At 37.8% G+C, this 25,925-nt stretch overlaps 1 protein-coding gene across 1 annotated transcript in view; it reads right to left on the bottom strand.

Annotated features, from left to right (window-relative positions):
• The window catches only part of RAP1GDS1 (RAP1, GTP-GDP dissociation stimulator 1), a gene marked incomplete at its 5' end in the record, with an annotated part of 65,613 nt that overhangs the window by 4,212 nt on the left and 35,476 nt on the right, over window positions 1-25,925 (bottom strand). The window contains 10 exons of the mRNA XM_010291101.1: window positions 113-241; window positions 1,526-1,652; window positions 4,598-4,737; window positions 5,618-5,743; window positions 7,310-7,444; window positions 7,846-7,977; window positions 8,248-8,391; window positions 10,824-10,949; window positions 13,373-13,501; window positions 21,692-21,838. Of these exons, the coding sequence (XP_010289403.1) occupies window positions 113-241; window positions 1,526-1,652; window positions 4,598-4,737; window positions 5,618-5,743; window positions 7,310-7,444; window positions 7,846-7,977; window positions 8,248-8,391; window positions 10,824-10,949; window positions 13,373-13,501; window positions 21,692-21,838 (1,335 nt within the window). The remainder of the gene's footprint in view (window positions 1-112; window positions 242-1,525; window positions 1,653-4,597; window positions 4,738-5,617; window positions 5,744-7,309; window positions 7,445-7,845; window positions 7,978-8,247; window positions 8,392-10,823; window positions 10,950-13,372; window positions 13,502-21,691; window positions 21,839-25,925) is intronic.

The following is a 25,925-nucleotide window of genomic DNA, read 5'->3' as shown; positions in this document are numbered from 1 at the left end:
CAGAGAACCAGTCTTAGAGTGCATTTGCACGTGTTCTATGTTCGAGCTAAAAGAGAGAACCAAGTTTAAATACATAAATCTCTTAGGAAAGCAGCCCCTCCGGAATACTCACCAGATCCTATAAGGGCACAGATCAGCACCATGGAGTTGTATTTTATTTCTGGAGCACTCCTGTCATCTGAGAGCAGTCTGTGTAGAATCTGAACAAGCTGAGCATTTTCAAGATCCTTTTCAGCAGTGACTGAAATACAAGTGCAAATCTGTAAGTCTGGAAGTGCCGCTTGCTTTGATGCTTCTGTGTGTTAGCCATTTACTGAAACAGGGATCTCTCACCATAGTGAAAGTGGTGCTGTGGTACATAACTCATTGGCGTAAAACTGAAGCACGTATTAGACTGTATGATGATAGGAATCACAACTCTTGCTATGAAAATGTAAAATAGCCTAACTGCTTGAAAGGACAATCACAGAGTTTAATGATAAAATCCAATCTTAAATGTGCAGTGAGCTGATGGAAAAGCCACCAGGGTTTCTACTGATTTAGGCCAACACCTGCAATATTCCAGTTTTCAAGAGTTCCATTGCCTGAATTTGCTTTTGGAAATTTTGTCTAGGTAATACAGATGGTGTAATTCTTGATTCCACAGTAGAGGGAACTCAGGGTCCACTGTAAAGGCTATGAAAAACTTTTCAAGATCAGAGTGTGAGTTATTTCCTCTGTAGTTTTCTAAGAAACTTTATATACAGAGTTCAGGCTTGAAACCTTTAAATGTCTGAAGACAAGACAAAGAAGGGTTAGACAATTCATGTGAATAGGAACATTGTTCCTTTTAATTAAAACAATTCCCTGATGCATTGGCAGCGACTTGGAAGTTGAACACAGCATTCCTATAGTACATGATGGCAAGAGATGAAATCAAGAGCAAAAATGTGTAATGTTGCTTGTTTAGTTTGTTACCTTAGTTAATCAGCAAGCAAATAAACAAAACCTCTGTTGGGCATCTACCACTTTGCTTGGTAAGCTGAGGTACTACAAAGGCAGGTCAAGACATGTAATCATCTCTGCTTTCATATGGCAGCTCTTGCACCTATTTCTGTGGAACTTAATAAAGACATTTTGGGGGCATCATCCACCCCTGCGTGTATTCTCTAGCTCTCACTAGTAAAAAAAATTCCAGTGTAAGAATGTAGTCAGGTCATATAGTCTGCACTTTAAAGTACCGTTTTCTTAACTGTTAGCCTTTTGGGTTTTGAAAGTTATGTTCCAGGGCCTTTCCAGATCACGTGATCACCTACCAGAATGATGGAGCAGACACGGCATTAGCGGCAAACTCCAGTTTTCTGCATAACCTTATTGCCTGCCTGTGCCTGCGTGAACTGTCAGGTAGTTCCGTGCTACTGAAAGACAGGTGGGAGGAGGAGGCTTTTCTGTGTTGCCAAAGAAACTCCCACAACTCTCCCTCTACAGCTTCTCTTGGGCACAGATTGGAAAGAAAACAGGTAGAGTTCACCACCGGGATACTCACCTAACTCTAAAGCTGCTATTAATGCCAGCGCAACAAGAGCTTCGTTTTGCATTATTACATGTTCACTGGTTGCCATGGTTACTAAATGCTTGATGCCACCACTCTGTACAATGGTCCTAATTACATCCTAAAATAAATAACATAGAAATGAGAAAATTCTGCATTGCATACAAATCGTATTAAATAATGAAATTGTCAGGGATGCTGTTATCCTTGCGCAAGGATACTCGTTGGCTTTATGCACATACAGTCACTTCATATGTAAATGTACATACATGTGGGCCTCCAAATTGTCTGCTATTACTCAGCAATTATAAGGTACAACCTGTTAAACCAAGCCAGTTAACCACATGATTAAGTTAAGACAGATGTAATGAACCCTTTTCCAGGGTATACTGTGTAACTCAAGTTCTCACGGTGTGCTGTCAACTACCTAACTGTGAGTCCACTCTGTCATGTTTGAACGCGGCTGGTGTTCAAAGATGGTTAGTTTTCCCTTCTTGATGTTATGTTCAGAGCAGCTTATCGAAAGCACCCAACAACAATTTACTTGGAATAAGGAGACACAAGAATATAGTTTTAATGAAGTTATCAAATCCTTCATCTCTCTCCATGAATTTTCAGAGTTTCTTCAAAATGTTCAGAGAAGTGAGATCACAAATATTACACCTTACTATGTAACAGAAATGGTGTACTTGAAATGAAAATGCTGACTGGGTTAAATGGCTTTTAAAAGCAGTTTAAAAATATGCAGCTGGGATTCTGTTTTCAAGTCCAAACTTTGATCCAACTTACATATATAACAAAGGATGAATAAAGACTTCTGGTCTCTGCATGTCTTTGATTACTTGTTAATTATAATTAAAAAAAGTGAGTTTGCACCTAATGTTTTTACCATTATATGTCCCAAAATGTTTGCGTGAAAATTGGGTCACATGGCATGCTGAAGGGAAGCTGTTCAAGGAAACGTGGTTTGTTTTTTATTATTTTTTTATTTGTTCTGTGGGTGTGCAAAGTTTTGAAATAGTAGTTATTTCTTGAAATAAGAATCTGATTTAAATTTTTAATGTGTTGAATTACCTTTTAAAGCACACATCCTTTTCTAACTCCAGCCACAAGCCAAACCTTGATACATGTGTTTAGAATGATTTATGTTCCAGTGCTTGCACAGGCTATGCAGTGACATCCTTTATGCAAGAAAACAGACATAATATGATCATAATCCCTGAAAACTGCGATACTTTAGATAATCATACTGAAGGTGCTAGTGGCACAAGTCATAGCCTAATGACTCGAGAATTTCACATTTAAAACCTATTTCTTCTGCATGAAGGCATGTAAGTATTTTTTTTTTTTCCCCTTACTCGCAGTGATGTGTTTTATTATTTCTGTTTTATTTTTTTCTGGTGGAACTCCAAAGTAGTTTTGAGACTTCACGGAATAATCTTGGAACCACTAATTTCTACTTAAATTGGTGTGGAATTTTGGCTATATAAGCCTTGGGAATCAATCAGCACCTTTGACATCTTTTTTTTTTTTTTTTATTTTGTAGGTGAACATCACCCTCTAAAAGGCAGTACCAAATAGAAGAGGTGGCAGCAGTTGGGTTTGGTGCTAGTGTGGCTTAACTCACAAGTACCTACTCAGTTTTTTAGAATGAGACTTAAGTTTTCTAAACTAGTCACCTTTGTAAATATTACTCCAAATCCTTTAAAATTAAAAACCAAATCAAAATCTAATGTGCTGTAAAAAACCAGACAGTTCTACTCATATTCAAACCTAGAGGGCACTAAAAGCATTAAACCCCCCCCCCACTTCTCAGCTCTGTTTTCCTCTTCCAGTCAAGTTTCCTCTATGAGTACCTAAACCACATAAAAGTTCACCTGTGATAATTCTCTTAACTTTTGTATTGATATCTATTTGATGCCATCAAAAATGTCTTTGTATTTAGGATGGAATTCTGTTTTCCTCTAAAGAGTATTGATAAAAACTTGCATCTGTGGTGGCGTATGCCATCTACATATGCATCTTATGGACTGTATGGGGAAGGTGTAGCAAAAATGAGAACTCAGAAAAAATGAAACCTGATCAGTTTTAGAGGCTGAAAATAAAGTGGAGAAACGGGCATTAGAAAGAGACAGTGATATTAGAAATCAGCAAAGATTTAAATCTCTATAAATCCTGTTGATTTGGTTTTGGAGATGCTGAGTATAGAGCAGGTCCACAATGTGTTTGTCACTTTGCAAATGCCATGCATGAATGAAGAGGTCCCTGTTCAAGTTTGAGTTCTCCAAATCAGCTCAGTCACGCAGCTTGTGTTCGTGTCAGTGAACACACTAAATGAAGTCGGAGCCTGAAATAGCTTGTTTCCTGAGGAGATGCTTTTGTCCCTTCTAAGGCTGTGTTTTGCCTAATACTTTCCAGAGCAAGGACTGTGGGCTTGGACTGCTTATGTAAAGGTATTTGCTTGATGCAAAGGTGATGGGAGGGACAGAACTCATCTGTCCCACAGTTTCTTTTAATGTCATACCTTTTGCCATGTACAAGCAAGCTTCTGTTAGAATTTGGAATAAATGATCATTTCTAACGATCCACTAGAATCTTAAAACTCTGAAATACGCTATATGAAGAATAGGGGGACAGACTGTTTCTGGATCTCAATTTTGTATAAATATATAGCAAGATCATAACGATTGAGTGCAATGATTCTTCATATATAGCATCATTAAACCGTAGAAAATATGGCATGCTGAACTTCTACAGGACACAATACATACAAAAATGAGTCAAGACCTATCGACGTGAATCCTAACAGCATTCCTTCAACTGGCCTGCCACTCTGAAATTGTTTTGCTTTGTTTAAATTTTTTTTTTAACTACATAGTTCTGGTGAGCATTTAAACCTGTTGCTTGCATCTGACTGGCAGGTCCTGGGGGCAGAGGAGATGTAACACATGAATTAACCAACCTGGTGCTCTAGAAGGATTAAATACTGGAGTCCTTGGCTACCGATACCAAGTGCGGAGGTAACTCTTCGTTCTTACAAGCTGACCTTCACCACCACTAACTTACTTTTGATTTGCTGTGTCGGATGAGTGCAGAAAGTAGTCTGTTGGACTCTCCCATCACACCTGCATGATCCTTGGCTTCACACCACTCCACCAATCGTTCCACCAGTTTTACATTTTTGCCCAGCTGTTCAGCTGCTTCCGCTACACAATGCCGGAGCCAAAAACACAACAAAAAAGTTGTCACTTTTTTTAAGCAAGTGCTAGAAAAACGAGCTGAAAGTTACTAACTAGAAAGAGTTTGTTAAGTGGAACTTCACTAGCTTGCTCCAACAGTGGGAAAACTCTAGGGTCCATGGAAGCAAGTAAAGCCAGTCAAAATGGAAAGAAAATACAGAAAAACATTCATAATCCAGTTGTTTCCAAAAACTTATCAGCCCAGTTACTGAGGCATGCGCAATGATTAGAAGTAGGGAAAATACAGGTGATGTCACACTCCCAGGAGAGCTAGCTCGAAATTTTAAAACCAGCAGGGACTGCTGCCTGAAAGGGAGCACTGTGGTCAGTTAGATTAGGTTTTATAGACTATAAGTCACATAGACATTCACTGAAGAAACTTAGTTCATATCTCATAGCTTTACTAGAACTAGAACGGATCTTTTGAAAAAATCTGCAGGACTAGGTCAAAGATATACTACTTGGCTAATTTATCTCATTAACTACTATTGTTTTTTAGCAGACTTCTGATTATTCTCATCCTGGAACAAGCTGTTACACTAAAAGCTGCTTGTTCATTTTGAAATTGCAGTTTATCAATTAACAAGTGCACTAGTCTGTTCCAAGGAGCTAGGTACAGCCAGAAACACAGTTAAGTGAACAGCAAAACAGGAGTGGTAGCTTAAAACGCTCACAGCTCAATACATACTCATAATGTGACAGTGTAGCATATATATTAGATTTATTCCAAGACTTCAGGAATAAAATTTTTTTAAAACCCTTTGCTTCCCTCTTGTAAGAACCTTGGCAGCATATCACAGACTGAACCAAAGAGAATCACTTAACATAGAGAACAGTTTATTTTTACCTTGTGCATCTATTAACATTCTTAATGTTCCCAGCAGCTTGAATTGAACAGGGGGCATCTCCGATCTGAGAAATTTCAATACAGCTTCTGCAACACCAGCTGATAGCATCTTAGCCTTATTTACAACTGCATGAATAAAGAACAGGAGTGATCTCATAGAACATTTCTGGAAGATGCAGTTTGCTTCTAAGATGGTCTTGAAGGAAATTTTCAGACACAGTTTGAAAACTAGCTTGTGAACACAGACTTCATGAACATGAGTGTGCGCTGACAATACTGCATTGTGGAAGAAGTCATGCTTGCTACAACACAGGTGTGAGATTAAGTGCTTTCTCCTAGCATGCACATCCTATTTTCAGTGTTCAGCCTGAACATAAACTGAGGGCTGCTTTCCTTTTCTCCCTCAGTCTAGGAAAAGTGTCTTCCACAAAATGCATGAAGCAGTAGCCCAGGCTAGTCCTTGCACCCCAAAATATGAGGAAACTTCTCTGATTCCCAGCAACACTCTTCTATTTCACATAGGCAAAGGAACTAACACATCTAATTAACAGAATAACCTCTTAGCCAGTTCCAATACTTTATACAAACAACACTGTGGCCTGATGTGTCTGGAGCCTGTAGTCTTTGTATCGCTCCCCCAAAGTCTTTCATCCCCTCCACTAGTTTAAGTTCTCCACTTTCATGGAGCTCTCTGAAATGTATGTGAGGTGCAAACTTGGTCCAATATTGTACTTAGAAAAAAGTACTTATTTCATATTCAAAGTAGTGTTTAACGAGCAATTCATCACTGAGACCATGTATTACTTGCTCATTTTTCTATAACAATGCACGTTAAATCTTATGTAGGTCTCTGGCAGACATCCTTGGGCACAGGCTACAGGGAAGCTTGCTGACTGATGGACGTTAATAAAATTACTCACCTGAGAAAGGTAAGCAAATCGCATACTACTAAAGCTGCATGGGTTTAGTGATGCATGCATGACCATTTTTAAAAAGTTATTGTTTGTCAAAACTGAAAATAGTAAAATAAGGTTAAATGGATGAAGGAGTTATTTTTGGCTTGGTATGAGAGCATACACAAGCACTGCAGGCTTGTTTCGTTTTTGTGTTCATGTGCTCTGCCTTTTATGCTTACATAATCAAAACTCATGCAAATTAAGTTACTAAACGTGACAAAATTAGCATTCAGTTCATTGCTTACAAACAGTAACTAATTGCAATAGGCTGTCTATTCTAACAGTCTACCTCCAGCTCTAATTTGTGAATTGTCAAAGCCGGAGGAAGTTATAGTATGATGCAGTATTTTAACAAAGTAGGCACTGCTCTCTTCTGGGGACTCTCAGCTGTGAGAGAGAACCCAAATGAAACAAAACAAAACGCAGGGCTCTGCACAGAAAGGATTGACAAATCCTATCCAAGGCCTCCTCAGCTCCCTGCCTATTACAAAGCTGCCCCTTCCTTGGTGGGGGATGGTACTGTGGGATCAAAGTGGCAAAGGATGGTCAACAGGCCTATGCCGCATTTACAACTGCTGTGCAAAAGACATACAAGCGGTGATGGGCCGGAATGAAAAGCAGCAGTCTGACCTGCCTCTAGGACTGTTAGGCAGTTCTCCCACTCATGCCCTGGGGGCGTGCAGTGGGAGAACAGAATGTCACCTTCGGGTAATTAGCAATGCCAAGTGAGGCTTACCAGGAATAGCCAGGTTTCTGAGAGCACTCAGTGCAGCGTGCTGCACAGTTACATTTCCATCCTCCACATGTCTGTCTAGCAGATCCATCAGCTTTTGAACTATGCCATTATCCACCATATGGATGCAGTTTCCGTCTGCGAGATGAGACAAGTCATTTGTAAATGGAAGATTATTACTAAGATTTTTACAAGAGCTTTTTAAGAATAGAAGAGTTATTTCCTTGATCCTTTCTAGATTTTTATTGTTGAGAATTTGACCACCGTCATCAATGGGAGCTGCAGTGCTTATGACGAATTTAGAAGAGTGATATAAGAAACACTGAAGAAGGCAGAAATCCCTTATAACTCTCTACAAATGTGAAATGATATTTTTAAAGCAGGCTTAACACTTTTCAGGATTGTCAAGTATAAAACTACTGATGTTGCCGTATAGCTCAATGCCAGTTTTACCGTAACACACAGTTTTTGTCTGTACAGACAGGGCATGATAGAAGGGCACAGATAAATTAACATAAGCTATTATGGCATATTCTTACCATTTCTGGCAAAATTCGCAATAGCTAATGCTCCTGCAAGCTGTAGCTGATGGCTATTGGAAGGAATCCATGAAAGTACTCTTTGGAACACACTGCCTTTTCCTCCTTCAAATAACTTTTGCATGGATTCATCTGGGGTAAAAAGCACAGACAGTCAGCAAGCCAAAGAAGTGTTTGTTAGGGAAAATTCTCTTTGTATCCGCGAAGCTCTGCTGGCTTCACTACAATTAATTCAGTCCTGCAATGGGGTGAGAGACAAAATCTGACCCATTAAATGTTAACTGGCAGGTAGCAGGTCCTCTAAGTTTTTTAAAAAACTAATAAATAGTAAAATTCAGCAGCTGAATGGCATTACAGGTATTTGCTGTCGCTTTGCAGAAGGTAGTGAAACACTGTACTTGCCTCCAAGCAATAATAAAACCATAAGATCAGAAGCTGTTTTAAGCTCTGCAATATCATCCTCTTTGTCACTGTCCACAGTCTTCTGGACGATCTCAAGTAAGCACTCCACCAAGCCTGCTTCAACCAGCTGCAGTTTAATGACATCTGAAGAATAACATGGATAATAGGAGTCAGAATCATAACTTTAAATACACACAGGACAGACTGTGAAAAGAAGTAGCGATGTCAATACACTTAATGTACAGAAGAGCTACTGAGACATGGAAGTATAAAATATAGAACTTTTTGATGAAATCTCAGAGCAAGTAATCACCCATTTCTTTTAGCTGAGCCAAGATTTCTGCCATTCATTGAAAGGGCTGCAGGTATAGAGTAAGGCCGGATCCCAAAGGCTGGGTTGGGGAAGGAAGTTGTTGTAATTTAAGAAAAACTGGAAAGTGATGAGGCAAACTAATTTCTTAGTTGTTAGTGCCAACAAGGCTCAACAGAGAAGGTGATAAACATATTTTTCAGGTGGTGAAATAGGACTGGGGAGCAGTATTTTTTCTGCTGTATCTACAACACAGTCTTTAACAGATTCTTCCCTGTGAACTTGGAGTTGGGAATGTCCTTTACATGCCAAAACTCCCTTTCTGTTAAGCGGGAATGGCAGGTCATCTGATACTGTGTTAAGTCTTTTTGTTACGTCAAAGTCATTCTGTTAGTTTTTGCATGCTGATTTTAGAAAGCACAGTCACAAACCTCTGCAGAAACATGCAAACAAATGGATTTCTCTTAGCTTTCTGCAGGAAATGGTGTTTTAACAATAAGGAGTTTAACCAAAGTTAAAATATTTTTAAAGGCCAAAGGTTTGGAAATATTTTTTTCATACAGTCTACAAGTGACAGCTGGCTGAGGAGAAGTGTTCTACCTCTGGTGAAGGATGTGACTGACTCTGTTTCCTGTTGTCACTAGGCTTTTCAGGTGAGTGAAATTCATTGTTCCTCTAAAAGCAGCTGAGCTCCTGATGAACTTTGTTAGGGAATGCAACATATCCAGTTGGGATTTTTTTACAAAAACTTTTTACTTTTACTTTTGCACTGAGGTACTTTAAAAAAAATAGAGAGTTCCCTTAGTTACAGAATACCAGGTTGCAGGGATGCTGTGATTTGAAATATAAACTGCTACACCAGTGTCCCTAACAACAAAACAAAACACAAAAAAACCCTCAAAAACCCCAACCACCAAAATCCAGACTCTGCAAATACTTCATTTAGATGTTTTTGCCTGCTGACCTATTGATAATTATCTACAATCAAAAGCACCTAAATGGTACCAGCACAGTGAACTCATTTAAGAATGCCTTGAATCCACAGTGGAGGAGTTCAGCTGACTACCTTGTAACATGTAAGCACCCGAGTTATGTTCAGCAGCAGTAAACTTAACAAATTTTATTGTGACTATAAAACATAGTCTAAGAAAAACTAAGCATTTGAACTGAAATGTCAAAGTTGCAGAAGGCTGAACCCAATTGTGTGTCAGTCTCCAAGGATGCAACTAGCTTAGAGCAATTGTTATTATGTAATAAATGAATATATTTTGCTAAAATGTGCATTTCTAGAACTGAAAAAAGGAATCCTGTTTTTGTGTACCACTTAAAAGACCACATAACTTTTTTAATTGATATAAAAATTTATCTTGATTTATACTATGCAAAACAGACACAGACAGTGTGTGTGTACAAGAGTAGGATAAAACCTAGATCTTTAGAATCTACAATTCTAGCTAATAATTTATTCCATTCAAACAAGCTTTAATGCTGAGGTGATTAAACAAGGTTACAGAGCCATTAAATACTTTGATGTCTTCCTTATGCAGAACTGCTTCCCACATCACTCCAGCTCCACCTGTTAACTCGTTTCTTCGTTTCCCTTAAGGGCAGAGGTAGATTATACAAACCACCCAGAACTCACTTAGGAGGAACATCCTGGAGGGCTGATCGGGCACACATCACTTCCCGCTCTGGCTTTGAGCAGTGACTGAAACTCAAGTCTCCTGGGGCTACCATAATATACGCCACCAAACACCCAAATTAAATTAATGTGATCTCTCAATTAACAGTACAGGGAGAGTGTTCAGCTCTTGGCTCTGCAATTAACGTGCCCCTTGCAAAATATGTCCGTATGAAATGGAACTGCCAGTAGTTCTGCGACCCCAGGAAATTACATAATAACTCATGTCCTGGTGCTGTAATGGACTGTGAACGCTTGAGCCAGTGATTTGCAGACAAAAAAACCCAAAAAGCAGCTTTGGATATTCCCACTGCAGGTACAGGGAAATAAAATATAACATAATCATATACGGAGTGAATCAGAGGTGGAATTAGCATCAACAATTTCTTGGCTCCTGTCATATGCTCAGACAATTAAGACCTATTAAATTCATATGACACTGTCATCAGAATGATCAACCATGGTGGCTCCTGAACGAGGTAGCCAGTTACTCTGCATTTAGTCCCTGCAAAAGACACTGATATACTGAAATACATATAAGGGAATGAATAAAAAATAGTGTAAGGAAAAAAATCAAATTCTCACCATTTTCTGCTAGTGGAGCCAAAACTTCAAAAATCATCTCTTTTTTATCATGCTCTATTTGCTTCTTGAACAGTTTCACAAGCTCTTCAGCAATGTTTGTGTAGGCAAACTGCTCTTTACTTGACTCTGTGAAGCAAAAGGGAAAATTCAGTATCAAGTAAACACAGACATCAAAAGGTAGGACTGGTTTTTTTTTTCTTCATTACCAGGTTTATTCAGTAAGGTGACTAATAGTGCTCTTCACAGACAAGAACAATAGACATGTGCTTGTCACTAAATGAAAAGAAAAATTTCTAACACTTTAAGATAAATGTACTGACCTGAATTAATTATGATTAAGGCTGTTAAAAATATATAAATATATGTTCAAGGCTGCTGGGGCTATTTCTGCCCAAGAGAATGTAAAGGTAGCTATAGAAACAGTAACATTAGAAAGATACCTATTAAGTCTTTGATTCCCCTCAGCTTAACAGGAAGACTAACAGATTATATACTGCATTTTCTGTGGGAGACATGAGGAGTGTTACTGAACACTTTAATATTTACATGATTTCACAATGGTGACTTTTCCTTTGAAATCTGTGCATGGCTGTTGCAGGGCCATTTCATACCGCACAGATAGCACAAAGCAGCTTTACTGATGGGCTACCTTGCTACCAGGAGGTTAGCCAGCAGGTAACAGTCCTTCAAATGTAGATTCAACAACAGCATCTCTTACTTCATTGCCTGTATCTTATTCCTCCTCACTGGCAGTGTTACAGGGGATGCAGGTGGTAGGGTTGGTGTGCTGCATTCTCCAGTTGCCACCTCCTGAGGGCCATCTGTAGTTAGAAAACCTTCCTGCACCTTTGCTACTGCTCTAATGGATGGTTAGGAATTATTTTAACGTAGAATTGACCCCAAGGACTGGGAAAAAGCATGAACTGCAGACCCAGACCCTTTTGTGCACATGCCATTATTGTTTTCTCTCTCTATGCATGACTGCATAGCATATTCTGAGTGGATTTTTGACCTTTCCAGTATTTTTAAAAGCAGAACCATCACTCTCTTTATTGGGTTTTTGCCCTGCTTTGACACAGAATAAGAGTTTCATACAATGCCTTTCAAGGGATCTGTAGAATGCAGTTGTCTCTTAAGTGATGAAAAATGACAACCTGACAATAAAATTCCCTGAAGTTACAAGGCAAAAATAAAATATTACAGTTAGAATGTGATTGACTAAGCTATTGCTTAAGGGAGATTAAAGTATTACAAGCTAAATTAATTTTGTGCCAATCTTAAAGAACGAGCATCTTTTCAGCGTATGGGAACAGGAAGGGAAGCAGCTGCTGTTAAGCTTCTTTCCCATAGTTCTTATTACTCAACCGGACAAAGCTGGATCTTTGCAAAGAGGGAAAGGAAATGTAGTTCTCAGTGAAGATACCATTTATGATATTTAATATCCTTATGGTTTTAGTTGCATTTTTAGCACTAGAATTTCCAGTATATGGCTCGTCTGCACAGCAGAAAGTATAACACACAACACATAGTGGCTATCTTTAAGATCTCTGGTCTATTAATTTCTGTAGTGTTTTGATGTCTCTGTGTTGTTGTTCTGTTAAATAGACTTGTCTGCTATAAGCAAAGGTATTATGCGTGTGATCAGGCTACACTAGGTAACGTGATATTCTCTCTGGCCTTGAAATCTATGAACTTAGAACAGCTGTGAATAACTTCAGGCCATCAAAGAGTACAAACTCAGAGATATATTTTTCATATTTTGAACTGCTGAATCTTCTTAAAAATACAGGATATAACTGGTATATTATTGTACTCCAGTGCAAAAAAACTCAGACTAAAATTTCACTGAACAGGTTAGCAGAAGAACAGTAGCAATGTAAACCATTAAGTGGTAATAAAACACAGGCCCTAACAACCTGTTCGTTTACGCTTTGTGGGATTCCACTGAAAACTAATTCACTTGCAAAGACACTGGATCAAAGCAGGACCCCAAACTTCAATTTAAATGAAGTTGTAACTAAACTTGCAAAAAATAACATCTACAGCTTAGTAGTATTCATGATTTATACATGCAAGTATTTAGTCTAGAACATGTTAAAACTCTACACTTAGAATATTATATAGGCAGATTTATGAACTATGCCTGTCTCAGTTTCATTCAGCGATTTCCATGAACCAAGTTTAAGCCCAGTATAACTTTGTGGAGCTACACCAGGGTACATTATTTATGTTATTAATAAATAATTCACAGTAAGTAGCAGCACTCAGGAAATACTGTTTAGATGATTTAAAATGTGCTTAGTTGCATTGAAGAATGTTAACATAGAACATAAGGTTGCACTAAGTACCCAAATAAATTTCAGTTACTGAAGGGGAAAAAAAAAGAGAGACAACTATAGATTTTAGAGACAATAAGCAGAAATTGCTTGCTTTGAATTCCGAATGTACCAAAAAGAATGGAACAAGCATTAGTGCAAGGCTTTTGTTAGTCTTAAGATTTAACTTTACAAAAACTGGATGTAAATTTGAGATTAATATTGTGGACTTACCAAGTTCTGCTAAATTGCCAAATGCAACAAGGCACATCTCTGTCAGAGCTGCATTTTGGCAATGAATACCCAACAATTTCACTAATGTAGGAATAACACCCATATTGATAAGCTGTGACTGCAGGGTATCTACATAAAGAAAAAAGTACAACAGCGAGTTAGCATTTCTGTTTCTAGTACTATTCTTTAAACCAAAAAAGCATTTTTCACACAAAGCAACTTCTAGGCTAAGCAGCATTAAAATGTATGTCTCCTCTGCTCTTCTACACTAGGATCTGGTCCAGACTTGAGATATGGACTCATAATTGCCCCTGCCCCTGGCAATGGGATGTATTCCCAGAAATTTTCCCTTCTGATATAGTTATAGGGTATAATGGCTTACACAGCTACTGATAATTTTATGATTATCAGGTTCCTAATACATGTTGGGTTTGATCTGAACTCACTGAGACTAGCTGACTGAAATCAAACAAAACTATGTCAATGAAATAATTATTTATCTGAGAGCATGTTCCTATATACTGTTTTCCCTTAAAGATCAAAACTGGAAAATTATAATTAGAATGAATATAAACTGGCACTGAAATAAACATGAAGAGTTTTATAAACATAGGAAGTCACAATGTAGATTATGAGGAGCTTGAGAAAAAAGAAAGTTTAATAAAGACAAAAAAATGGAAAGTTTAAGAAAAGTCCTTAGAAGCCATTCTGATAATTTCTTGCATAGGATGAAAGTTTATAGTATTTACAAGGAGGAAAGTTATTGCTCCTAGATGTCTGCAAATAGAAAGATGCTTTGATGGTTAGGCAGAAACATGACTGTTTTAAAGGATTATTTATAACAATATTTTCTCTTACACATTTTACCTATTAACACAGCAAGAAAGAAAAATGTTGTTTCACAATTGAATAGAATGAAGCAGACATGAACATACCAGATGTTGTTTAGTAGTTTTCCTAAGCATCTTTTTTCCTTTGTTTCTAAGCACTTTAACTATGTTCAAATGTTACAGACTCAAAAGACAAGGATCCAAAGCCCAGTGAATTCAAGAGAATTGTTATTACTTCATTTAGCTTTGGGTGAAGACCTACAATAGAATTAATTTTTTTTCCTTTTAAGGACTTAATTCTGAGCAACTGAAATAAGTTGGAGTTTTTATATCTGTGCAATCAGAGCCATAAAAATTGCAGATTTTTACAGGGAGATAAAAACATATTGCAAATTAAGTCTAGCAAATTTAGTATCATCTCATGCTTTTGGAAAACTTTGCCTTCAAGATTCTGCCAGGTGTGTTTGAAATTTTCATATAACAAAAATTTTGAAAAGATTCTGGAATGTTTAGTTCATTTATATTCAGTGTAAAATACATTTATAATAATTATCATTTTGGTACCCTAAGTAAGTAAATGGCATGGTTGTTACAGGTTATTGGGGATGTGCAGGAATCCTTATGGCTTGACATTTTTAATAAAACTGTATTACTTACCAGTAACTGAATTTTCTCTCCTTTTTTTTTTTTTTTTTTTTTTTTTGGGCGGGGAGTACCTCTGCCACAGATTTGTGGTCTTTAGAGAAATTTATGAGAACGCCATGTCAGACATCAGGGAGCTGTTGAAGTTGTCAAATTTCAGGTAAGTGCAAATTGCAGTAGCGCATGCATTGAATGCCATTTTACCTCCAGCGGATGTGTGAGTCACTACTATACCCTCCTACCTTGTTCCAAACTGACTGTAAACATCTATGTCCTGAATAGGAAAATTGGGGAGGGGGAGCTGGAATGGTTCTGTGGAGAAAATGATCGTGTAGGAGAACTCAAGTTACTGGTAAATAATCTGTTTTTGTCCTTGGTTTGTGATTGTCCCCTGCAGACACTTAAAAATTCTGAAGGAAAAATGGTAGTCATGGAGAGTAGGAGAACAAAGACACAAACCACAAATGCCATAGAAAATTATGTGGAAAGAAATTGCTTTGTTACTAGACTATGCCTTTAGTCACTCTAAAATCACTTTATCCAACTGCAATGTACAAAGAGACAATCTCTATGGGCTTCACTTGGCAAAGTGTTCTGACATCAGAAACATAAACTCTCTATTTTGAGCAGGATGGTTTTTTCTGCTGTCTCTTAATACAAAACATATAAAAAGTGCAGAGGAGAAGGCTGGTGGAAAAAGGGAAACCATATCAATCTTTGAAAGAGAATAGGAATCTTAGGAGCCAAATAGATGGATGCGTTATTGTTCAAGACAGCTGCACTGATTAAAGGGCCTCTAAAATTCCCGAGTAGGAAAAAAGGAAAAAAAAAAATACCAAGAAAGAACAACTGTACTGGGTCAATAATCAGGTATTCAGGGCAAAAATTAGGTATGATATATATATTATATCATATGTGGTATGATTCCACATCAACCTTATTTCCCTGGAGTAGACGGATGGCACCTGAGCACAGGAATGGTCTACAGTGATAGGAACGGGATTACGAGAATTGCCAATAAGGTAAATTTTATTGCCTTAACCACAGTAAGCAAAAGGATAAATTTTCTCCTCTGCCAAAGACAGGACAACCCTGTGAGTCACAAAGCTGCATAGGAAGCAAAACCTTTGAAAATAAAAGGCTGCCAGCAGCTATTTCCTACATTTATACTTAAGCCTGGGCTTGCCACACAGATGCTGAACTTGTCATTGACATCTGTCGCTACCACCAATAGGAGGCTCTTTCTCTAGTGAAAACACGAGCAAAGTCTACCAAGAAGAAGTTTAAGAGAAAAGTATTAGGCTTCTCACTGATATGGAGACCTACACCGCTTTTTAGTTCAGGGAAATTAAAAACATCTAAGTGGTTCAGTCTGAACTGAAGGGACTGACAGTGGTCCTCGGGCTCTCCCATGAAAGACTGCAGACTGGTTAAATTGGAATAACTGCGTATGTCAGCCTTTCATTGCAGGAAGTGTTAAGGCCCTACTAGAGCAGGAGACGCATGCATCCATCCTACAGGCAGCTGCCTGACACAGGGCTAAAGTGAGCCGCGAAGCCAGGCAACATCGTGTCTCGGGATGAAACTGCATTGCTATCAGCTTCCTAAGCAGAACTTTACGCACAGTAAGCAGGAAGCATGAAAAACTGAATGCCTCTTCTGAATTTATGACTTAAAGCTACAACAGAAATCCTCTCAAGTTTTACGCTGCTACCACATGTTGCACTAGTAAGACGCCTCTGTGTTCTCTTGGGGTGAAAAGCACTGACAGTGATGCTGTACAGATGCATATACAGGTAGATAAAAGGCAATCAATACATGCGCCAGCACAAAGAATTACCTACCTAAAACTTGAATTTCAATGGCTCCATGTCCTTCGGTGACACACATGGAAACTCCAAAGAGTAAGATCTGGGGAGAATATCCCAAATTGAGAACTTTATTGGGGGCATTTGAGTTTAAAATGCTGATTTAGGCTAGTTCACGATTTTGGACAGAATTTCAGAAAACAACTAGTCATTTCATGTTTCGTCAGTAACTGTGACTCTAATGCTAAAGGAAAATTTGTTTTGTACAAATTGGTGGCACAATTTTGTATGCTAGAGAAACCTTCTTGCAATCCCAACATCTATGTCAAATCATCATATAAGTGATTGTATTGATTATCTCACTATCATAAGAAACATAGTTTTTATCTGCTTTTACATGCTCTAGGTTACTTTGCATTTGTATATTTAGGTCTTGAAAGCATGCTAGACATCTTTAGCTGTGATGTAAATGAAACAATAACCATGGTAAGCATGAAAATTAACAAAGGTAAGTCTTAGAAGGAAGCATTACTGAAATATTGCTGTTAGACCATAATAATGGTGCCATAAATCTCCCTTTCATTTCTTGTGTATTTACATAGCTTCTGCAGATGATAAACAGTGCAAATCAGTCCCCAACATTCATTCCAGTCACTAAGTTTTGTGAGAATAAGAAAGGCTTGGCAGATTTAACATCAGAATGTTACATTTTACAAAGGCGCTGAAGGAAATACAACCTTGACAGACTGAAGTTTAATATGAAATGAGATGAAGAAGCAATCTTTAAACATAATTATTTTTATCTACATATATATGCTCATATACAAATATATGTGTACTTTCACACGTGCATACTGTATCTAGTTAACGTCTGATCTCCAACTTAGGTTTACCTAATAAGCCAATTGGCCTAGTTCTTCCATCATTTCTCCATTTCTTTAAAAATGCTTTCAGTTTGTTTTACAAATCTCAAGAGACAATCAGTTACCTTATACTGATCCCATTAACTTGTATATAGTCTTCGCTCACAGGGTTATGAGATCTGTAGAATAACTGTTCATGTAACTAACTTTTTTACGTAACTGTTTGCACATGTTTATTGGCTTTATTAGTTACTAGTTTTTCACTCTTTATCCAAACCTGCTTTGCCTCTTGCTCTTAAGTAGATTCATAGCTACACAGCGACTATATGTAATGATAGCAGTCTTCAGAATGGGACAAGCACACAACATACTGAACCCACTGAAAGGTGCCAAAACAGCAGCTTTAAGCAGAGGTGCTCTGTGTCCCAAATAAAGTTTGCATAACTTGAAAAAGAAAGAATTATTATAGGTTTTTGTCAAGACTTGCTTCTTTCAGGATTAAGCTATGAGCAAAAACATTCACAAACGTGTGACATGTTTATTTCATTCCTAGTCATACCTGCAAGTTTGTGTTTTAAGAACTAATAATGGAAAGCAGGGATAAGCTGCATCTGATTGAATTTGGGTAGTAAAATATGATTATGACAGAGGGTCAAGATAATCTGGGCTGAAGGCAAAGCGATGTGTTCCATCGGAAAACCCCTCTGATTTCTAGCAATGCAATTAAAAATCAACATTTTTTTTTAATAAGCTTAAAAGAACCTCAAAAGATGCCAAAGCTGAGTTTCTTCTGTTACACTGTTAACATTGTAGTGACTAATGAAATGATAAGATACCAAGGTGGCAAAGGAAGAATTGAGAGACAACAGGCAAAAATAATTCCTGAACACAGCAGATGGCACAAGAACCTTGTAAAGGGAATCTTAGTTTTAAAGCTTAGACAACAGTGTTATGAATGGAGTTACAATTGCAAGCTGAGTGTCCAGAATCGGGACGAGATGCAAGAACGCTCCATTTATTTGCTCTGTTTAGGAGAAGAAAATACTCCTTGTAGCTGCTCTTCAGTTGCCATTTCTGTAAAACTCATGTGTGATAAATCGCTATGCTAATCCAAAAACTTGAAGTACTCAAGAATGAGTTTCCCATGTTAAAAAATAAGGTATTTGGTAACTATTGAAAATAAAATATTAAGTATTGGAAAAAGAGAGCAATTAGTTGACTGGGAATGATGAACTGTTTAGAATCAAATAAACCAATTTATATACTCTTTGCTCCTAAAATGGTAAGGATTAGAAAATATGAGGGCGTTCACAGATAATTAGATGGAACTAAGAACCAAATGTGCTGTAATCATCCTTATCTGGATAGCTAGTGCAACTTGAAAGAGTGCAAGTCATTTAAAAGTGGTAAACAAAATCTTCAAAGTCCCCACCTGTAATTTTGCAGCATAGCATGCTAAGCAGGAAAAGATTACAGAAACAAGAAAAAGGAAGGTAGAAGTGCTGTTTCAAAGACTGGAACACTTCCTTCTTCCATTTCCAATATTTTTTCTTTTTTTTTTTTTTTTCCAATTTGTTTCCATAACTACTGACAAAGTAATCTGGGACTCTAGGCTGCAATCCCATACTCCTCACCCTTCAGCAAAACCAATGCAGTGTTTATCTTCTTTCTAAGTAACATGGGATCAAGCCTTTGCATGTACATCCTGAAAATGGTATCTGCTAATCTGTGAGCAGGACTGTCAGGACAATCTGAGTTTTCATGTTTAACAGGTCAGCAAAGAACTGCATTTATTCAGAATATTATCCATCTGATGCTGCAATGCGTGGAAGTAAGTGATTTCTCAGGCTCATATCTGACACTGACTATTGTCCTGAAAATTTATGATGGTCCACAGGTGACATTTTCAGAGCAGTTCACAGCTATGGTCCAGTTGTACTTGTGGCTCTTAAAACAAAACTGGCAAGACAGGCCATCTACCTGTCTCTGCATGCACATGCTGCAGTATGGTCACTGAGTTTTCTTCTAAAAATTTAATCCACTAATTACTTTTTGTTGTTGTTGCTGTTTTTAATATTGATTTGGCAGATTATTTGGGGTTTAATTCAGTGGTTGCCCTAGTCAGTGGGCAAATTCACAATGGAACTACTGGACACAAGTCTTACACAGCATATCCATGGGAGCTGGGTCCCTACCAAAAGGTCCTTTCTCATGGAGACCACCAAGTATGTGGGGTAAGGTGAGGGTTTGGTAAGCCTCCAGCAATCCTCCCTGATGTGGCAGTAGGACAGGATGGTGGTGTGCACCCAGATCCAGGAGCTGGGAATACTCCTGCATTTCTCACTTCTGACATTGCTTCAGTGGCTCCTGTGAATATTGCGTCAGTTTGTTAGTTCGTGCGAGATGAAAGATGTCTTTTAGCAGAGTAGAGAGCAGCTAGCGAATCCTCCTAGTTGTCACTGAACTACACGACTGCTTTATTGATTGCATCAGAATAAGCTATCTTCCTACATGGAATGAGTCATTTATTCAATGTTCATAACAGTTAAACTGTTCAGAAGCTGCTTGATTGGGAGATCTCTCTCATAATTAGTTTTCCTGGGGAAGGTCTGCTGGGAGCTTGGTCACTGAAGCAAAACTGATACAGTATCTCTACACAGTGCTTTTAGACTGGTCTGTCTTGCGCTACCAAATACACTGGATGCTCATTAGTCTTAATTAATCCAGAGGATTCTGGTAGCTTAGAGGTGAGAATATCTCTTTGCTCCAAGTATTTTAACAAATAAAAAAAATACAGAGTTAACACTATGAAATGTAATAAAATGTGACACTCATGCAGACATAAAGCAAAACAGTCCCTGAAAAATATAAGAAATAAAGGAACAAGGAAGAACAACTGTAAACAAGTATTCTTAGAAAACACTAGGAAAAGAGGAGGGAAAAAAAGAATGTAAGAACAAGAGAAGAGATGAGACACATAGAATAGTGATATTTGGAGGCATATAAGTAACACTAAGAGCAAGAGCTCCAGAGAGGTGGCACAGAAAACACATAAGGAAACTATGCTAGAAGATATGATAAAGCAGATTAAAAATTTATACAGTAAAGGTTAAAAAAAAGAAGTTAAGCCTAAGGACCTTCCTGAAAAGTAGAAGAGTTTCAGGGACATAGGTTTGGAAAGTGAGTTATAGCAGGTGATAACTTTAAGGAAATGGTGAGCAGCTAATAAAGAAGCTATTTCTTCCTAAGATAAAACAGTATAATTCAGGAAATGGGCATGATTGAAGAAACAATGTGAGTAGCTAACTACATTTGCAATCTGTGCCATTGCAAGTCAGGAGAACAGCCTCTGTTTAGCTTTCCTCATTTATCCCAATTTTCCTAGAGATTCAAATTTTGAGAAACTTGGAAATGTGTAAATGCTGTAAAATATGCTTTGGCATATTACCATGCTTGTGCGCAGCAGCAAACTAGGTACTAAAATATCAGTATGTATGTACAACTAGTGTAGAACGCTATTTTCTTACCCTCAGTGGCCAAGGATTTCTCATTTAAGATACTATCTTGTGTTTTTGTCCCAGTCCCTAAACATGTCCATGTCATGGGATAAAGAACATAAGCTTGCAATTTGTAGACACAAAAGAGTGTTTAATATACACTTAAATCATTCCCCATTTATCTTAGAAGAAAATAACATATGGTTTTGTATACATTTCACAAGGAGAAAAATGATTAAGGAAAACTGTTTGGCATATATACCCCAAATCATCAACAAGACAACACCGCATGCCTGTCACAAATTAGTCTTATGGTGTTGTTTGATACTAAATGAACAAGAGAGGACTTAATGTAGCCTTCTAGTTTTTTCCTAAGCTGTATGATACATCTCCATGTATTGCTTTTGGACAAAGTAGTAAACTCCAGATGTTGATTTTAAAACTTTATGGAATATACTATATGGAATTGCATCAGGAAGATATCTAGTATTTTTAGGGACGTAATTTTACTGAAATAGAACATTGTATATGTGAATTGAGGTACTTGGTCTTTTCACAATAACTTAGTGTTAGTATCCACAATGTAAACCTACAGTTGACTTTAATTTTTATCTTTTTTTTTTTTTTTAATGGGGTTGTTCTCCTGGCAGACATAAAGCAAATTTTCGGTGTTGTTTACCATTCTCATTGCTATAGTTCATCAGCATGCCACAAAAGACAGTCAAGAGCTTCTCACTGGCTGGATCTGTTTTACTGCAAAGTGATCTTATATGGTCTACTACAATATGTGCACCACCTGCACGGTCAACTGCGTTCCTGCCCTCATCTGTAAAACAAAGAGTTACATTTAAAGAAAAATGAAACCAAAACCCACCGTAGAGTCCCGAACATAACAGTAATCATACAAAATGAAGTTTTTAAACAGAGTGAAGTCAATTCTCCAGTGTTGTCAAATTCATCTAGAGAGATGCTTGAGGGCCAGCTTTTAGTGCAACAGAGCTAGGAAAGTGAAAACACCTACAACAAAAGGGATTAACCACCCGGCACTAATACCTTTGTAAAGAAGCTCAGTGTTTGAGGCAGAGCCGCTGGAGCCGATAAATAGTATTTTGCAGATACATTGGGTTTGCCAGAAGGAGGTTCTGAGCACTTTACAAAGCCTAGTCCATAGACACACAGGTAAATTAATCTAGCCGTTATGCAGATCAAGAAAATGAAATACAGAAAATAAATTGCTTAGGTTACTTAAAAACAAAATGGGGAATAAAACAAACAAAGCAGACAGAGGTACTAGTTCCCAGTCACAAACTCTGTTCATGCACTCACTCTGTCACACAGCATGTTCTTTGTACTTTTATACCCAAAATTTAATATTACTATCAGATTCTTTTTGTATGGCTAAAAGAAATATTTGCTCTGCATCTATAATATACTACAATGTTCTGAGATTTCGTAAATAACACACCATAATCTTTGCATGGAACTTTTTCTGTATAACAAATCAGATTTGATGTTTCAGTGTACAAATAAAGGAAAAACTGGCCTTCTATTACAGTAATCAACAATACCACTTCCTTTGCCAGCAGGCAATCAGCAACAGACAACAGTCAGTAACCTAAATTCCAGGGCTTCCAAAAGGAGAGATTTCCAAGTGAGTTACAGTTGGAATTAACTGGAAAACCTAGATGAAAACAAAACCTTGGGGGGACGGAAATCACTAAAGCAAGTTTTGCAAAATAAGAAAAAACCCCCAACTCTCTCCTCAATTTCTTAATAGCTCCAAAGCAAATCTCCTTTTTCCTTGTTATTCACCACTCTATCATCATTCCTCTCTCTCCCCATCATACGTGGAGGTCAAGCTACCACGTTTTCCTCATTCTGCAGCATATTCAGTATGAAAACCAAGGTTGTCCACATTTATAATATGATCTTCCACTATAAAGTGTTCCAGAGGTCTGCAAAAAGAAGTTTCTAAATGTTCCAATTCTTGTTAATACTATTTATGAGGCACTGATAACCCTTACATACTATATGTAAGTAAAAGCACAATAATTATTGTATAAATATATATGCTATATATATTCATAAATATATATATACATATATATATGAGGGGTAAATATAGGGACTTCAGATAATTTACTGAGTGGAGCTGAAGGAGGAAGGGTAATTCTTGGTGGATCTTAACTATTACATTTATTACCAAAGTAATAAATGTTTTGCAGAATAACTCTGACACATGCAACAGAGGAAGAACATCACTGCTATGACTGTCTCCACCTTGGACACAATCAGGACATCAGGGGACCGTGTTTCATTGCAGGTATGCATATTCCATTTTGAAAAAGGAGAAAGTGGAATCTGTTCACAGTCAAACAAATTCAAGATAAGATTCTATGTCAAAGAAGGACTATAAAAAAAGGAGAGAGAGAAATAAATCTCTCGCATCCTTGATGCAGTGACAAACAAAGGCATAATGCTGAAATGAAAGGAAGTCCTGCTATAGTGAGACAACATAGTCAGGTATTCAGATTCAGTGCAAATCGTCAGGAAAAAACACCAAACTTGGCTGGAATATTCCAGCATCCTGTTTTATGTATTCTCTTCTTGTATTTTTTATTACAAAAGTTATGCAAATACACGATTTGTATTTGACTCCCCTGTTTTGTCTGTCTGTATTGATTTCTGTGGCTGGCTGTGTAAGTACATTCGTATCGTGTATGTATTTGTATGCCTAGTGGGAATACACACTCAGCCTTGCTAGTGGGTGGACCTAGGGAAAGGGAGCAGCAGCAACCTCGCCGCTACTGGGCTATTGGTTTCAGTAACCCCAAATCAAATAGTTAGATTTGGGTTTACTGAAACCAATAGCCCAACTGAATAACTAGTGAACAGTTTGATTCACTTCTAGCCATCCTAGAGCATTTAGGACATCAATCAAGCCATGCTTACTGCACGGCACTTTTTAGATGGACAGTGGTACATTTTGTGAACATTAGGAAAAATAGGCTTTCTATGTTTCATCCCAACCTTGTCAATAGTTTCAGTGCTACAGCAGTTCACAATCTGTGAAGATGGATCCAATCTTAGACTAAATGAAGAAAGGAAAAATGGGGGTGGAATGCAAAAGGGGCAATCCTGTGGTTTTACAGTCATAAATTTACTGGGGGCAGAGGAAGGAAAAAAACTAGAAATCTTTGACTCACTTTTGTGAGTCAAAACAGGTGTGCAAAGTGAAACTGAATCACTGATTCTGGATCAGATGGACTGAATGTGGTCCTCAAGTTACTATAATGCAATTGAAATCAACAAACTAAAAGCATGATAAAATTAAGCTTGATATAAGAATCAGGTATCAAGCTTGTTCCTGTATCTTGATATGGAACTGCATATAAAGTATGTAAGTAAATAATAACATAAAGGTTAAGTCGGGTGAGGGTTTGGAAGCAAGGGTTAAAAAAACAAAAACCAGTTACAAGCCATGTTCCTTACCTGGATGTAATGTGGCACAATTCCACCGAAAATAATTGTGTGATAGTATTTTACAACAAATGAAAATCTAATTTGTGTATCCTTTTACTTCCATTCTCTCTGGTTTGTAAAAGAAGTTATATATCAAAAACTGCTGTATCTTTAAGTACATAATAGCCTCTCACTTCAAATATGTGAAAAAACATTTATCCACACAATATTTTTGTTAGGTAGTAGATAGATAATTAGCTTCTGCTGTTCGGACAGCAGAAGTGAGGTGGAAAGTTTCAGAAACAAATCTCACTCCAAGAAATGTCTCTCTGTCTGTACAGTATACTTAAAATGTTAGGGTAAAATGAACTTCAGGATCCCTCCCAAGTAGGTGGCAGGCTATATGTACCAGACTTTGACATGACTACATAGGCTGGTAGATTTGTAAAAGAGGTGCCTTAATTGAGTTTGTTCCTCCACCTCTTTCCCATGCTAGAGCTCACATTCTGTAGCTGCTTCTCTGCCCTAGGCAGCTGGGTGAAGAACAGACCTGGGCTGGTGCTATAATTAGGATCTCCTAGTGCTGCCTTGTTATGCTCAAGAGTATTAACTCAGCTCATTAGTGCAGGGCTGCAAAGAATCCTGTGCCAGATGTAGGAGGAAAAGGTAGCCTAGCCCTGACTACCCACTCCAAGCTCAGGCTATGACACTCCATTGCATCCCCAAGCAAAAAGCGTATTTCAGACTCAGAATGCTCCATGTACTTATTACTGACTCACTTCTCCCTGCTGTCGCTAAGAAACAGATTTTGCACACAAGAATACTCACCGAACTCCAAATCATTTACAGTCAAAACAAGACCACAGCATGTTGCTGTGTCTTGTTCTCAGTCCAACTATTACCTTGCAGTTCAGCAGCTCTATGAACTCCCACACTTAACGTGCTTCCAGCCTCTCAGAAGCTGTGTTGAAATTTTTTCCTGTGACCTTTTTAAATAAACATTTGCTATTCCTAAGACATCGGTGATTGAACAGTTTAATGAGAGCATTCACATTTCTGCTTAAAAATGCTTCACTACAGCTCACAAAGGGCAATGCTGTTGCGTAGCTTTTTTTTAAGCACACGTAGCACCGTTTAAAGATGCCAGAATGACAACAACCCAAGAGACCAGAGGGATTTTTTTTCCTACAAAATGCACAGTAAGATTTATTACAGAATGAGTTATTACTTCCTCAATGCTCTTTAGCCCAATGCAATGCAACCATCTTTAAGAATCGGTACAGTCTCTTTTTCTATCCTGAGTTGCTCATAGGAGTTTTATGCAAAACTGGGTTTTAATGTGGATTATCAAATTGCTGTGACTGCTCACATTCCCCCTATGAAAGTCTCGTCAAATTTCCCTGTCGCTCAGCCGTGCCTGCTCCAATGGATGCCCAAGTCAAAGACCAACA

Source organism: Phaethon lepturus, unplaced genomic scaffold (genome assembly GCF_000687285.1).
Source record: "Phaethon lepturus isolate BGI_N335 unplaced genomic scaffold, ASM68728v1 scaffold2830, whole genome shotgun sequence".
Classification (NCBI taxonomy): Eukaryota; Metazoa; Chordata; class Aves; order Phaethontiformes; family Phaethontidae; genus Phaethon; species Phaethon lepturus.
This window is presented reverse-complemented; position numbering and strand designations above follow the sequence as displayed.